This window comes from Sinocyclocheilus grahami, unplaced genomic scaffold (genome assembly GCF_001515645.1).
Source record: "Sinocyclocheilus grahami isolate Dianchi unplaced genomic scaffold, SAMN03320097.WGS_v1.1 scaffold473.1, whole genome shotgun sequence".
Classification (NCBI taxonomy): domain Eukaryota; kingdom Metazoa; phylum Chordata; class Actinopteri; order Cypriniformes; family Cyprinidae; genus Sinocyclocheilus; species Sinocyclocheilus grahami.
This window is the reverse complement of record NW_015505652.1, coordinates 1,646,931-1,663,851: the sequence shown is the minus strand read 5'-3', so window position 1 is coordinate 1,663,851 and position 16,921 is coordinate 1,646,931. Positions and strand designations below refer to the sequence as shown.

Below are 16,921 nucleotides of genomic sequence, written 5' to 3'. Positions count from 1 at the left end.
GTCAAACACGTTTTTGACATGTTTAACATCACATTTCATCTCTGTCTTTTGTGTGCAGAGTTTCTGTTTATGTCATTTGTCACATAACCTTCCTGCATTCAGTGAATTTTTTAAATAGCTGCCTGTGCTTAACGGGCTGTGTGTTTTGCACTCTTGCTCCATTAATGCACTTACAGCATGGGGCTTCAGTTTCGGGCATGTCTGATAGGCGATTCTTCTCCTACCCTGTCTGTTTGCATTTTTCTCTTGATGAACATTAGAACAGGAGCCAGGAAACATCCAAGATCTTATGGCTTTGTTTGTTCTTCCTCTGGCTTCATGGTATTTTGGGAATATCCTGTTTGTGCATTGCAGTAGTTTAGACAAACATAGTTTTTGTCTTGTCTGACTCTGACACAAGCCATGCCATCGTGCTTCAATAGCAATAGGGGATGCTTTAGGGGTGGTGTATATTGCTTTGGGAATTTGGGCATCGTGGGTGCTCACTCTAGCATTAAACACAATTTATCACCCCATTGCATGTTTATGCAGTATGAAAGTGATTCTTGGGCATGTTTATGTACGTGATGCTTTCCCCTGTCCTCACGGAGGGTTTCATATATCACCCCCCGCTAACTACATGCTACTATGAGCCATGACTTTGCCTTAGGGATTGAAATCACCCATGAATTTTTAACCTGCCAGCTTGTTTAATAACAGGGGCTGCCATCACTTCTATGAAGGGAACCCCTGTTCAGGACACCTTCATTTTGTAAATGTAATTTATTCAACATTTGTCTGTTGAGACTCGTCTTATTTTATGGCCGTTATTAGCAGTAGCAGTTGTGAGGCACTGGGACTTTCAGATTAAGCCAGATAATAAGGAATTGCAGGTCATATAGTAACTTAAGAAAAGAACAAAAACAATGCAAATAAATTACGGTTTTATTATTAATAAATATATTTTTTAGACAAAGAAATTGACTTTTTATTATATATATATTTTTTTTATTCTGTTTTCTTTTTCTTTTTTATTTCTATACATAGTGCTCTAAAATTTCCTGGTAGATGGCTGCGTTGACTGTGGACTTCAGAAAACACAGTGGACCAACACCAGCAGATGACATGGCAGCCCAAATCATCACTGAGTGTGGAAACTTCACACTGGAAGGAATTGAAACCTTGCTACGTGTACTGCGTTAGGCTAACCAAGACTTGTCATTTGCACTTATATATTGTTGCTCTTTTGTTAGTTTTGACTGCTTTTATTGTCCTCATTTGTAAGTCGCTTTGGATAAAAGCGTCTGCTAAATGACTAAATGTAAATGTAAATTTTGGATATATATCAGGTACAGTACATGCCAAATTTTCTCAAGGAAAAAAAATCTCTCAACTAATGCTGTAAAATATACATGAGAGTCAGTTTGTAGCCTACTACATTACTATAATATTGAAGGTTAAAATTGACTGATTTGTTAAAATGACACTTAATGAAGTTTTTTAAATAATAAAGTTACAATCAGTGGTGGAAAGAGTACTGAAAAAATATACTCACGTAAAAGTACCATTACCTTCCAAAAAATTTAGTGTGAGTAGAGTAAAAGTACTTGTCCAAAAAACTACTTGAGTAAGACACATTTTAGAGTGGCCTTTTATTGTGGCCAGCCTAAGGCACACCTGTACAATAATCATGCTGTCTAATCAGCATCTTGATATGCCACACCTGTGAGGTGGATGGGTTATCTCGGCAAAGGAGAAGTGCTCACTAACTCCGATTTAGACAGATTTGTGAACAATATTTGAGAAAAATAGGCCTTATGTGTACATAGAAAAAGTCTTAGATCTTTGAGATCAGCTCATGAAAAATGGGGGCAAAAACAAAAGTGTTGCGTTTATAATTTTGTTCAGTGTATATATATATATATATATATAGCATTTTTTTTCTTTCATATGTGCTTATATGGGCTCCTTATATCATTTGGTTCTTTGGTGTCCTTTTGGAGTATCCTTTTGGAGTTTTGGAGTTCTTTTGGAGTCCTTTTTTGGAAAGACATCTACATTTATCCTGAGAAAAGCTTGCAGAAAATACAGATTTTTGAGAATCACCCTTCAATCTTTTGGTTTACTTTGCTGAATATAGCAAATGACAAAATAACCATTTGAAACAAGATAAATGGTCTATGTTTAATTTCATGAAGTTTGCGATTAATCGCAATTAATCACAGAAAAAGGGTGTGATTAATCTGATTAAAAATTGTAATCTACTGACAGCCCTAATATATATATATACATACTGTATATATGGTTTAAATTAAGTAAAAAAATAAATGTTTCAAGTATTGAATTATTTAGAAATTGTGTTGCACAATTTAAGTGTAATTTTGTTTGGCCTTTCACCATTTTTATTCATAGAGATTATGTGAAAGACAATAGGAACTGAAGATAAACTTAAATTGTATCAACTGTACTTTTTTTTTTTTTTTTTTTTACATTTTTTTACATTTTTGGTAGGCTTTCCAAAGACCAATTAATCAAATGCCTAAGATATATAGAAATATCATCATCAAATGTTTGTTCGGAAGATTGGGCTTCACAAAACCTAATTATTTGTTAAAATAAAAGGTATGGAAAATTTAGTTTAACTTCGTTGAAACTTTTGTGTGTGTATATGTGTGTGTTTTAGAGGGCTACAAAAGTATCCGCTGTGTTAATTTTGAATGTAAACATTGAAACATTATTCACATGACACCTATATCGTAAAGTAGAATTTCATTATGAAGTTTCACTGTTTGCATTAGCATAGCCTCTGCTGCTTTAAGTTGCAGAGGCCTGAGCACATTGCCGATTGTCATAACTGCTATTGTGTTAATGCTCTCAATGCCTTATTAGCCTCTCTGGTTACAGCAGAGGAAGGCCATCCTCAGGTCTTTTAGCTCCAGGAGCTGGGACGTGTATTTATGTTACAATTTTAACATAAATGCACATTGTTCTAGAAGGATGGCAAATTGTTATGCTGATAATACAATTTGTAAGGGAAAATGCATTAAATTGCGAGTTATTTCTGGGGAAACTTTTTCAAAGGAAAACACACACACGCGGTCTCAGTGAATCAGCTGCATCCACAACTGAACGGAACAAAATTTTTGAAGTTTACTTTGCTGCACATTTTAGAGTGGCCTTTTATTGTGGCCAGCCTAAGGCACACCTGTACAATAATCATGCTGTCTAATCAGCATCTTGATATGCCACACCTGTGAGGTGGATGGGTTATCTCGGCAAAGGAGAAGTGCTCACTAACTCCGATTTAGACAGATTTGTGAACAATATTTGAGAAAAATAGGCCTTATGTGTACATAGAAAAAGTCTTAGATCTTTGAGATCAGCTCATGAAAAATGGGGGCAAAAACAAAAGTGTTGCGTTTATAATTTTGTTCAGTGTATATATATATATATATATATAGCATTTTTTTTCTTTCATATGTGCTTATATGGGCTCCTTATATCATTTGGTTCTTTGGTGTCCTTTTGGAGTATCCTTTTGGAGTTTTGGAGTTCTTTTGGAGTCCTTTTTTGGAAAGACATCTACATTTATCCTGAGAAAAGCTTGCAGAAAATACAGATTTTTGAGAATCACCCTTCAATCTTTTGGTTTACTTTGCTGAATATAGCAAATGACAAAATAACCATTTGAAACAAGATAAATGGTCTATGTTTAATTTCATGAAGTTTGCGATTAATCGCAATTAATCACAGAAAAAGGGTGTGATTAATCTGATTAAAAATTGTAAATACACACACACACACACACACACACACACACACACACACACACACACACATCTATAAAAACATATAATATAATAGTAGTAGTATAGTATATAATGTATTTATTATTATTATTTATTTATTTTGCTGGATAATGTAGATCTTTTTCTTATTATTAAATGATATATTCACACAGTTGTGATACTGAACTGATGCCAGACAGTAGACATTATCTTCAGGTTTGCATCCATCAAGTTCCAAAAAATACAAAATTTAATCAAATGAAATATGCCTTTTATAAGTATAACTTTTATAAGTATTTTTATTTAAAACAATAGATTATCCAAAAATAGGCATTGCCAAATGTTTATTTAATTTTTCTTTAAATAAGATACAAAGATCAAAAGAATAAAATCTTATTACAATTTTTATTTACTAATTTTTAGTGTAATGTTTCATTCAAATTTCATTAATTCATAATATATATATGTATGTATGTGTGTGTGTGTGTGTATATACACACACACACACACACACACACACACACACACACACACACACACACACACACACATACATACATACATGGTACATATTTCCAGCAAAAAAATATCAGTATAAACATATAATATATAATAGTATAAGTAATAATTTAAATATACTGTTTAATTAATTAATTAATTAATTAATTAATGTTTGTTTAATTTAGCTGGAAATTTTTTCTTATTAAATAATATATACACACAGTTGTGATATATACCATCTTTATAAAAAAAATTACTCCTAGCATGATATAATGCTTTGTTTATACTACCTATCCCTTGTTCAATAGTGTTTACACATTGCTGGTATTATTAGCTTGTTTTTAGCTGTCAGCAGGGTGTGTGATAGAGTAGCTGCATGGTCTGTGATATGTGACTGTGACGACTGTTAGATTAGCAGTGGGTCAGTGCTTAAGTGTAATTACAGTAGTAATGTGGAGCAGTTCTGATGAGATGTAATGACCTGGCTGAAGGCTTGCTGGGACCAAAATGCCTTGGAGCCACCAATTGTACCTTGCTGGTCTACCCACTTATTTGCTCTGAAAGACAGATGCAGCCTGGAACTGTCTGGAACAGATAATGACCCCTTAAATAGAATCAGAAAACATTTGATTTATTCTTAGTTTATATTATTAGATAGTAAAAATAAGGAGGTTTTATAGAAGTAATTATAGAGGAAATTTAGACACTTAAAAATGCACACGTCATAGCATTATATAAAAAAATCAAACTGACTTTAATGAAAGTTAGCTAAAACGCATTTTAGTTGGTTAAATTTATAAAAAATAGTTTTTAAAATATACAACAGTTCTACATTCTGACACCTATGTGACTTTTTTCGAATTTCTCTTTTCTGCACAATCCAATATTGCTATAGCAACAGAGCCGCCCCACCCTGTGTGCTTGATGCTGATTGGATGAGAGTTTATGGACTAAACTGAGTCTGCAGCAGTGGCACTGTGCTCCCATTTTTGCGACAGAACACCTCAGTAATGTGTATGAGAGCCATTAGATGAGGCTGAGCTTTGTAAAAAGATGTTTTAGGAAGATCATGCTTTCCTCATTCTGAGATGCTAAGTTTAGAGCTGCATAGACTCTGATGATGGCAGGTGTGGGTGGCGTGTTTGTACTCTTGTTGAGGATAAACACGGCAGATTTTTATCCTTATCGCACTGCGGTTGAGATCATCTCCTCCTCTGTTCCCATGTTTCCCTCCCTGGGAATAACACGCACAATATTGCTACTTTACGTAATATTTACAACAAATTGTTTAAAATAGTAGTTAATTTGACAAAAAAAAAAAGTTACGAATAACTCTGAAAACAGTAGTTTTTCATAAATAAATGAAATGTTAATACCCCATTTTTGCGACAGAACACCTCAGTAATGTGTATGAGAGCCATTAGATGAGGCTGAGCTTTGTAAAAAGATGTTTTAGGAAGATCATGCTTTCCTTGCGAATAACTCTGAAAACAGTAGTTTTTCATAAATAAATGAAATGTTAATAACTGTTCAAAATGTTGGGGTCAGATTTTTTTTTTTTTAAAGTCTCTTCAAGGTGCCATTTATTTTTTTTTAAAAAGGTATTACTGTGAAATATTATTACAATTTAAAATATTTTTTTTCTATTTTATAAAATGTAAAATATAATTTATTTCTGTAGTGGCAAAGCTACATTTTCAGCAGCCATTACTCCAGTCTTCAGTGTCACATGATCCTTCAGAAATCATTCTATTATGCTGATTTGGTGCTCAAGAAACATTTCTTTTTCTTTTTTTTTATCAATGTTGAAATCAGTTCAATACATTACGATACATTATGTCAGGATACTTTGATGAAAAGAAAGTTCAAAGCTTTATATTTTAAAATGTATTTGATTTATTTTTATCAAAATGCATCTTTGCTGAATAGAAGTATTTTTATTTATTTATTGTTTTTTTATCTTTCTGACCCCAAACCTTTGAATGGTAGCATATTTTTCTATAAGTTTTAACAATTTCTGTATTTGTATTATTATTTTTTAAATATTTTTTAGCTCTAACCCACACATACTGATTTTGTCCCCTTTCTTTTCTGTTTTTTTTTATTTTACAGTCAAACCTTTCACATCCAAGGTGAAACAGATGCGCTTGCACAAGGAAGATTTCGAGATTCTGAAGGTGATTGGACGGGGAGCGTTTGGAGAGGTATTTATTGTTCTCACTCTATTTGGAACAATGTATTGTTTTTTTTTTAGCTCCCATAACAGCCCCTTTGTATTATTTAATGAGTTAATATACTGCTTTACCATAAGCACAGGTATGTTGCAGAGTAAGGACATTCTTCATGCAGTACTTTTGAGAGCCAGAGGCAGTTGATGTTCTTTTGTAATGACAGATGTGTGATGTAGTCACTGGGGAATGTGTGGTGCACAGGTAGGCCAGGAAACCAGCACTATTAGGTTACTTAGTGAGGCCTGGCTGTTCAGAATGGCCCATGAAGTGGGAACATTGGATAGCAGCCATGTTTAAAATCCCAGCAAATGGTTTATGGAATTTTTATTCAGGTTTTATTTCACAGTGACTGAGAAAACAGCTCTGTGGCACTTGGACTTTTCCAAGTGGAGTTGAAGTTATAGATCACCCAAAAATAAAAATGTTGTCATTATTTACTCACCCTTTTGTAACCAGTGCAACTCCCTTTCTTCCGTGGAATACCAAAAGTTAATATTTGAGGAATATCTTGGCAGCTCTGACTTGAAATATTGCGTACAATTTGTACATATCTGACTATTTTTATGATAATTTTATGGATTTTTGTTTTTTTTAAGCTTGAAAGCTTTAATCTACATTCGGATAGTGACCAGCATATACCTCAAAGTTTCTCCTTTTGTTTTCAATGGAAAAAATAAATTCATATGGCTTTTGGGAACAACAGAAGAGTGAGTAAATGAAGACCAAATCGAATCCTTTAACATACAGATCTGCTTTAAACAAATTCCTCTGAAATCAAGTACCTTACATTTTCCAAGTGGTGAAATACATTAACAGCTGTGTCTTCAAAAAGGCAGTTGAAACTTTTTTTAATGACGGATAGGTTTGCGTTATAAAAATGGCAACACATTTATTAGATTGGGTGGATGGAAATACATCAAAGATCCTTGAGATTAAAGTAGATTTTAAAGGGCTATATCTGTCAGTCCTTCGGTTTTTCACTTGTCAACGTCTGGTGAGCTATGATTCATCTGCAACCTCGTCAATAGGAGCGTTTTCTTCTGACAAACCACTCGACAGGGTTTCCGGCCTAGCGTCTGCTCACTTCAGTCTAGCTGGAATCAACAGCTCATGGAAAGCTAGCAGAAAGTCTGTTCTGCTTGATGTAGCTGTGAGGAAACGTGCGAAGGAACAGATTGAGGATTGGTCACACACTTTCATCTCCTGATGGTTCAGGATAGGCTTGGGCGAGCAGAAGAAGGGCAGATGACATAATTTCCTATGCAGACTTCTGAGCCAGTAGCTGCTACTGAATTTCCCCAAAAAATAAATAATGTCAATGTGTTCTAAAGTCATTCTTTTCAACACACTTAAATGCTACTTACTGTAATGCTGTAATTTTTTTATCAAAATGTTTATATACTGTAAATATTTGTAAAGTATAAACTACGTACTAAGCATACTATAAACATACAGAATGTTAGTTTCTGAAGATGTCATCACATACTTGATGGCAGAAAGTGAAGAGCAAAGAACTTTGAAGGAGACTCTTCTGTCATCCAGGTCAGAGCCAAGAAAAGTGTGCTCTTTCCCGATCAAGTCACTGAACATTGCCAGAACATTGTTACGTTCTCTGATCATCGTTTAATAGAGTGAAGACATCACACGCCTAACTGGGCTTAATCTTTCATATTTCCTCTTCAAGGCAGAAGCTAGATAAGATCATATGACGGTTACTTTTCTGGCATTTTGATCTCATGGCATTCACAGACATCTGTTTTTATTTGTATTTGAACTTTACTATTTGTAGTCTCACAGAGATTGAATTTGATGCATACTGTTACAAATAATTGCCCATTTAGACAGGAATGGACTGTCTGACTGACGTTTATAATGTAAAAATTTTTTTTATTTTGAATAAATGCAACTTTCTATTTATCAAAGAATCCTGACTCCCACAAAATATTAAGCAGCTGTTTTCAACATTTGTAATAATAAGAAATATTATTTGAGCACCAAATCCGCATACTAGAAGGATTTCTGAAGGATAATGTGATACTGAAAACTGGAGCAATGGCTGCTGAAAACTCAACTTTGCATTTGCATTTACATTTGAAAGTTTATTAAAATAAAAATGTTATTTTAAATTGTTGTCATATTTCACAAAGGTACTGTTTTTCCTGTATTATTGATCAAATAAATGCATCATTTGTGAGAGTAAGAGACTTCTTTCATTTAAAAATCGTACCAACCACAAACTTTTGAATGGTATTGTAAAGAGACCAACCACAGATATTATATGTTTGTTTACAGACACCAAGTTATTGAAGGGTACCACTTGAATACATTTCTTTGAAGTTTAAAAAATCAGTTCTTCAGTAGGATTTAAAATGCTCTGTAGACACAAAAATCATGTTTTACATGTTTCTGTAAACCCTAAAACACCAGTAAAGATGAACAAACTGGCTATTATATAATTCTGCTCATAATCTGCTGTACATTTCTTCACTGAATGGTAATGGCAGCATTTTTAACAAGCAAGCTGAGTAACACTTTTGTGTGAATGCCAATATAAACACTGTTTCCAGGCCATATTATGTTTAAGATCACTTCTGAACTGGATGTTCTTGTCTTTTTTTACAGGTTGCAGTAGTAAAGGTGAAAAATACAGACAAAGTATTTGCCATGAAGATTCTTAACAAATGGGAAATGCTCAAAAGGGCTGAGGTGAGCTGATGTTTTTACACATCTCTTCCTTTCATTCAGCAGATTTGGTCCAAAGCGAACGGCTTTAGCTGCAAATAGCAGTAATGGTTTTCTCAAGACTGATTTTTATATAATGTGCAAATCTTGATCCAGTTAGCATCAGGCTTTTCCATTCAGCTGATGCAGCCGTTTCTCCTATATCCCTGGTGTGTCATTCTTTAGCTTCCTAGGAGAGTGTTATTGCATGAGAAACCACTTAAAAACAAACAGTCTTTGCTCTATATGATTCAGAAACCATTCCTCACTGTGGAAACAGACCCCTTGGTTGGAGTCATTCTAAATATGTTGGGTACATATTTGATGGCTGACTCCAAAAAAGTGGTTTTCTCTGACATTTTAACCTTATTTTTCTCAGACGGCATGTTTTCGGGAGGAACGGGACGTGCTGGTGAACGGGGACAGTCAGTGGATCACAACGTTACACTATGCTTTCCAGGACGAGAACAACTTGGTGCGTGAGAACTCTCAAGCTCACATTGGGTCTGATTCACATTCGCTTGATAAAGTCCAAAGGGGGAGATAATGTAATGATCATTAATCACTGCTTACAGAGTTTCAAGGGACACGGTTTTATAGCAGACTATATATTTATCTGTGCCGTGTTGCATATAGCGTGACTGAAGAAGAGGGGCTCTAATATGAATTATCATTTTGAGTTCAGCTCCATGAGTGGGAGTGTGAGGGAATGAAACTGGAGGAAAAGAACGATAAAGAGATTTTAGATGAAAGAATGTCATGGATAATTGAGATGGGATGGGTTAATCCAAGGGTAAAGGGAGTTTAAAAGATGTAAAATTATTGATATCTTTGTTTTCCATTATATTTGTTTCTTCTGTTCCTATTTTCTTCCTGTTTTTCTCTCCTCCCAGTACCTGGTGATGGACTACTATGTAGGGGGAGATCTGTTGACTCTGCTCAGTAAATTTGAAGATCGTTTGCCTGAAGACATGGCCAAGTTCTATCTGGCCGAAATGGTCTTGGCTATTGACTCTGTGCATCAGCTACATTATGTTCACAGGTGGGTTTTGACTCTTTAAACTAAGGTTGTTAATCAGTTAAAAATTTGACTGAATTAAATGCTCACTCATTAATTAAATGAATGGCATATGTCAGTATTTGCTGAACCCCTGAATGATGTTCATTTAAATATATCATTGTGGCAGATGAAAGCATTGAATAGACATTAAAAAGTGGCTTTAGAAGTCACTATATTGCTTTTTTGTTTCCATATCAATAAACGTATAATCATATCATTGACCTACTGTACACAGCAATCTTTTTTGTAGTCTTGCTTGCTTGTAAAACTCTTTTATTTATTGAAAATACATGTTTTTTGATGACATTTGAAAGCAGATGCCTTGTTAACCAGCCAAAATGTGACGTCTTGATTGAAACCAGATGTTTGGGTGAGGTGTATTAAATGGCTCATCCTTATTTTGCCATGACGATGTTTTCTAGTTAGTTACAAGTAGTTTTATAGGGAGAGCATTCTCATTTTAGGGAGAATTTGATTGGACTAAAATCTGTGTAGTGCAACATGAGTCATCAGTGCTTTTGATGTTTTCACAGAAGAAAAACTTGTATCTGATTAAAGTCAGTTTTGTTAATCTTTCATAGTACACTACTATACAAAAGTTTGAGGGCAGCAAGATTTTTAAGGAAATATTTATATTAATATTAATATATTTAATATTAATATGAATATTTTATTAATATTGTTTTCTGCGAAGATGCATTAAATTGATCAAAAATGATCATGTGACACTAAATACTGGTATAATCGCTGCTGGAAAATCAGTTTTACCATCACAGGAATAAATTTCATTTTAAAATATATTAAAATCTTAATTAGTAATAGTTTTTCCATTACAAATCTTACCCCAAACTTTTGAATGATAGTGTATGTTAGCATATAGATGACTTCAAAATGAATGCACATGGATTAAAAGCCACAAAACACACATTTTGATTTCATGGGGTTTTCGAATCAACTAAGCATGCATGAAATCAGAGTGCAATGAGTCGGAAAAAGGCTATGTTTAGTCTGAGGGCAGGCTGGATTGGAACCCATCTTCAGTTATCACACAGGAAGTGTCAACATTTGCATACTGACAGGCACCAGTTGCATAGAGCCCTCAGTGTGATGAATGTGTTTGTACTGGGACTTTGGGTGTGCTTCAACAGTCCCACCAAACACATCATTTGGGTACAAACATACACTTTCTGTTATGTACTCATGTTGTCTTCCTCACAAACTTATATGCAGCTCTTTTAGTCGCTGCTTTTGGGGCACCCAGAGGGACAGGCAGGGGAAAGTTAAAGGCAGTAATCATGGGGTTAGAGGTGTGGTTAGCTCTCCTCTCGTGAGAGTTTGGCACGCCTGGTTTGTGGAGGGTGGGGACAGAGTGGATTGGTCTCCAGGGAATGGGGTTGGCGTGGGTGTGTTTTTCTATGAGCAAGCCGTGTTAAAGGGTGTGCATTTGGGAATAAGCACATCTGTATGCTTGAGGGTGGATGTACTGTGTGAAATGACACCACAGTTTGCACGAATGCACAGTGATACATAAATAGTACTGTACCATCTAAAAATTAGATTTAAAGAGATATTTCACTTAAATAATGAAAATAGTCAATACTAAATTATTTTATAAAATCAAATAGCGATTTAAAGTGTGATTTAAAAAGAGGAGCTCCAGGTTTTGTGCTTGTTTGTAAGACTGCTCAATTTGGCCAAAAATTTTGTGATTTATATATGACTATAATAATAATAATAATAATAATAATAATTATTATTATTATTATTATTATTAAAATAATTTTTACTTTACTATTTGGTTATAATTAAATGTGTCTTTTATTTTAATAGTTTCTTATTTTTATTCTGATGCCCTTTCTTTATATATAGTCACATGTTAAAATGTCATTTTAACTGTATTTTTGAAATATTGAAAATGTTTAATACTTGATAATTTACAAATAAAGTGAGAAAAAAATAATAACAATAATAATAATAATAATTATAATTATTATTATTATTATTAAAGATACACATATTAAACAAAACAAGAAATATTACTATTTTAAAACAGTGATATAAAAAGTATGTAATGATTTATATATTATATTATATTATTATAAACATAATTATTTAATTTGACTTTAAAACCTGCAGTACATTTATTTAATTAAATCACAGTTTTTGCAATTTAATAATCACACTGAAACACATTGCGATTTCACTTTTATTATACTTTTATTATAAGTTTACTTTATTACATAAGTTGTGTGACAGAGACTTTATCGTTCAGCATTGACATCAAACCTGACATGCTGCATCTTCCATGGAAAACAAGTTTAGAATGATTTGGCGAGGAATAAAGGTTAATTTTTTGGGTTAACAATGCCTTTAAATGGATTTAATAAATCTCAAATGACTTTTGTCACTTCATTAATTCACATTTACATTTTAAATGCAGCTTTCACACTTCAAGTCTCCAGATTACATTTGTCGGCTCCTGCCCCGAAAGCTCTTTCCAGGAAAAGCTTGGAGCCCTTGCTTTCACCCAGCCCTCATTAGACTAAGTGGGCAAGCTGTTGTGTTAAAGTGGAGGATTTTTAGAGATTGTGCTCGTAAGTGGTGTTAAGTGCCCAGTTCCTCTCGGCCAGATATTTGCATAGGGTGCATTTTGATCCTTTCACTGAAAAGGACCAGCCCATGTCACAGCCGAAGAGCCAACTGGATGCACTAGCATCTGCGTGTTTTTGTTGTGCGTGACCATTGCATTATACTCGGTTATTGATCAGGGCCATATGTGTGTCCTGCTATTGATCAAAGCCATGTGTGTGATGCCTCAGCTGATTTCTAAGGAATCTGGAATTTCATTCGCCGCCAAGACATGCCTCGTCGCACCTCAAATGTCAAAAGGGAATCTCTTGTTACCTGTAAAGATCCTTTATCAAAGAGAAAGATGCACAGTCGTTGCCTGAGGATAAAGCCACATTCATCTGAACTGGCACAGGTGATTGGATGACCTCATAAAGAGTTTTGTTTGGCGACGTCTACGGCGTTCTTAGTGCTTGTAGAACAGCTTTTTTCAACAACAGGGCCTTGACCTACAAGTTGAAGTTTCCACATAATCCACTCTTCTGTTTTTTTTTTAGAAATAATGGATTGAGCTCAGTGCTCGAGTAATAAAGGACAGAATGAATTGCTGAAATGTATACAACATCCCTATACAATGAGTCCCACCCCCTTCTCTTTCTTGCTATCTATAGCTGACCAGCTCTCCCTGTGGTAGGCATGAGGCCGGGCCAGATGGTGCTCACAGATGGTTATTGTGGTCTTAAAGTGGGATTACCTCCCTCTGCTCGCAGTCCGCTGCTCCTTAAGACAGCAGCCCGGGACAGAGCCACCCAATTATCACCTACACTACAACCCCTGCTGACCAGACCGGACCCCTTAATGCACCATTACAAAGGGAATTGCATTTAGCCTAGCAGGAGGCATGCGGCCAGGTTAACCAAATCTAATATAGATATAAGACAAGCCAAGTTTAACAGTATAAATATAAGCTTAGCAATGAGTTACACACCCAAGGATGGAGTAATAATGCTATGGAGTCATCGCCAATGGCTGTGTCATGAATATTTCCACATTATCTGTAGTAAACCTTGTTAGCTCATAGTGTTAATCTATGGACTCTGTAGAGCATATTTGTTTGGCTCAGAGTTTCTCTACTTCTGTAATTGGTTTAGCATGTCCTCCTCTGCTTTCTGATGTTTGCTCTGTGGCACTGGACCGTGATGGTGAGAATGGCCCAATCAAGCCAAAACCCTCTTGGAAAGAAAAAACTGTTTAAGACCTCAATGACAGATTCAGCAAAATGAGGGGTCTGGATGGTCTGCAGAATTGGTCATGGATTATGGCTGTTGAGAGATCTGCTGTGCATTGGGTTCGATTTTGCTATTGAAAAAAAATAAATGTATTTATAAATATTTTGTGTTTCAGTTAAAACATAAACTCAACCTAATTGATTGTGTCCGCGGAGCTGTACATAAATTCTGTAATGATTTTCCTTCTGAAAAATTAATGCATCAATTGTGGGTTGTCATTGCATCTCATTGCACTAACTTTTTATTATCTGCCACAATAATGAAATAATAATGTCTCTGAATTATTCAGTTAATTTGGGTGCTTTATCTATTTATACCGGTACACTACTATTGTAATTCAATTAAATGCTGTTCTTTTTAGCATTATATCTTTAGATTTTTTTTAAGGAATCCTGAAAAAAGTATCACATTTTATAAAAATATTCTGTTTTCAACATTCACTATAATAAGAATTGAATAAGATATTTCTTGAGCATCAAATGTAGCCTATTCGAATGATTTATGCAGGATCATGTGACATTGAAGACTGGAGTAATATCTACTAAAAATTCATCTTTGCCATCACAGAAATAAATTACAAAATTTTTAAATTAACAAATTATAAATACAATAAAAAATATAAATTATTTTAAAATATATTAAAACATAAAACTGTTTATGAAATAAATGCAGCCTTAGTGAGCATAAGAGACTTATTTCAGAAAACTTACATCTTTCAGAGACTTTTGAATGGTGGTGTATAGTTAAATATAGTAAAGAAATATATTTTATATTTACTTATTTCATAGTTGATATATATGTATTAAAATGAATTCAAATAATATGTATACAATACATTTTAAATGAAATCTTGTTGCATTTCTAAATTATTTAGGCTTGTTTTCTGTGATTAAAAAATTATGGGTGATTTCTTAATGGTTAAATAGCTTACGAAACATGACACCCAAACAGGTGTGCAGTATAATATAAACACTGAAGTGTTGACTACAATATTGCTTCATTATTCGGTGTGGATGAGGTCAAGCCATTATGAAAAGAGATCCACCACCCACTGAGTTCCTACCACAATCTCAGACAGACCTCTCATACATGGTTCATTTTGGCCCTCTATTCAACTGCTCGACAGCAGGGGGTGGCTGCCTGCCTCTCACCTCACACACGCACACATATATATCTTCATACCTTGCATTAATAATCAACTCTGCCAAAACTGGAAGATCACAGCTTACACACACACACACATGCTGTATGAGCTTGTAATGTCTGCAATGTAGTTGGCTGTAAAGCGCAACAAAAACGTCAGTAGTGCTGAGTTTTAGGGTTTATGAGCTGTTATGATTGATGATGTGCTGACACTGGTAAATCCCCCGGCTGTTTGAGTGAGATAGCGTGCGCGTGTCCTTCAAAGTTTTGCTTATCTCTTTTACGACAGCCATCACTGTACTTGTGCCAGCCACAGGACAGTTGTGTGATTTATTGATATAGATAAACTTAGGCGTCTTAAACAGATATTGTATGAAACATCCCGGACAATTTAGAAATCTGGCACAAATTGTGCTGTTATTTGAGTAAGTGTAATACGGTAGGAGTATGTACATGACCTTTGACCCTCATTAGGACACCACAGACCCTTTGTTAGTCCACCTACACACCACTGTACCAGTGTGGTCTGATATATACACCTTTTATTTAACTATATATACACATAATACAAATAATAACAAAAATAAACAAATAATACTGTAAGTATACATTTATTTATATCATTTAATTTAATACATATGCACACACCATGGCAATTAATGATTCTCATATTCATTTAGCATGACACTATAATACTTTGACTTTTTTGTTATGGTTCTTTTTGGTTTAGAACATGAATGTTTATCATTGTGTTTTATGTGTAATCAGGGATATTAAGCCAGACAATATCCTGATGGACATGAACGGTCACATCCGACTGGCTGACTTTGGCTCATGCCTCAAGCTCATGGAAGATGGGACAGTGAGTTTGATCTTCAATCCTGAATTGTCAAGCACATGATTACTTGCTAAGTAAGTCTTGTGTTATAATTTCCTGTTTTCTCTCAGGTCCAGTCCTCTGTGGCAGTTGGGACCCCGGACTACATCTCTCCAGAGATCTTGCAGGCTATGGAGGACGGGAAGGGGAAGTACGGGCCGGAGTGTGACTGGTGGTCTCTGGGTGTGTGCATGTACGAGATGCTGTATGGAGAGACGCCCTTTTATGCTGAATCCCTGGTGGAGACCTATGGAAAGATCATGAATCATAAGGTTAATTTGCATCGTAGACCAACATGTGATTCTGTGCAGTAACTTGACAGTGTTGTTATTTTCCAATGTGTATTTAAGGTGATATGTTTAATTTGTAGGTGTTAAAATACTGTACATCCTTTAGAGACAAGCAAGCCGTTCATTGGTTGTTTCTCCTCAATAGTGTAAAAATGCTATACTATGAAAACATTAGCTTGTTCAGGAAAACAAGTGCTATTTATGCGATGCTAGTGATGCAGAAATTACACATTTCACTTTTAATTGTAGAGATCCTCTTCTGAAATCTGTTTGCAGTAGAGTAGCTTAATTTCTAGGTAACCCGTTCCATGTTTAGTTCACCACCAGGATAATTTGTTTGTGTCTCTTTCTTGGTATAAAACAAAAAGTCATGAGTGGATTGTAGAAGTTTTGAATTAAAAAATATTTTTGTCTTTTCTTCACTATTTTGTTCTGGATTAGTCATCTCAACCTAACAATGAGGTAAAAATTCAC

General features: G+C 34.7%; 1 protein-coding gene across 8 annotated transcripts in view; it reads left to right on the top strand.

Moving 5' to 3' along the window:
• The window catches only part of LOC107553489 (serine/threonine-protein kinase MRCK alpha-like), a 79,657-nt gene that overhangs the window by 39,770 nt on the left and 22,966 nt on the right, over positions 1–16,921 (top strand). For 5 of the 8 annotated variants that reach the window (XM_016235707.1, XM_016235706.1, XM_016235712.1 and 2 more), the window contains exons 2-8: positions 6,381–6,472; positions 9,122–9,205; positions 9,600–9,695; positions 10,114–10,262; positions 16,049–16,142; positions 16,229–16,429; positions 16,889–16,909. In XM_016235707.1, coding sequence (XP_016091193.1) covers positions 6,381–6,472; positions 9,122–9,205; positions 9,600–9,695; positions 10,114–10,262; positions 16,049–16,142; positions 16,229–16,429; positions 16,889–16,909 — 737 coding nt within the window. The remainder of the gene's footprint in view (positions 1–6,380; positions 6,473–9,121; positions 9,206–9,599; positions 9,696–10,113; positions 10,263–16,048; positions 16,143–16,228; positions 16,430–16,888; positions 16,910–16,921) is intronic. The other 3 variants (XM_016235710.1, XM_016235713.1, XM_016235708.1) reach the window with 1 other exon arrangement.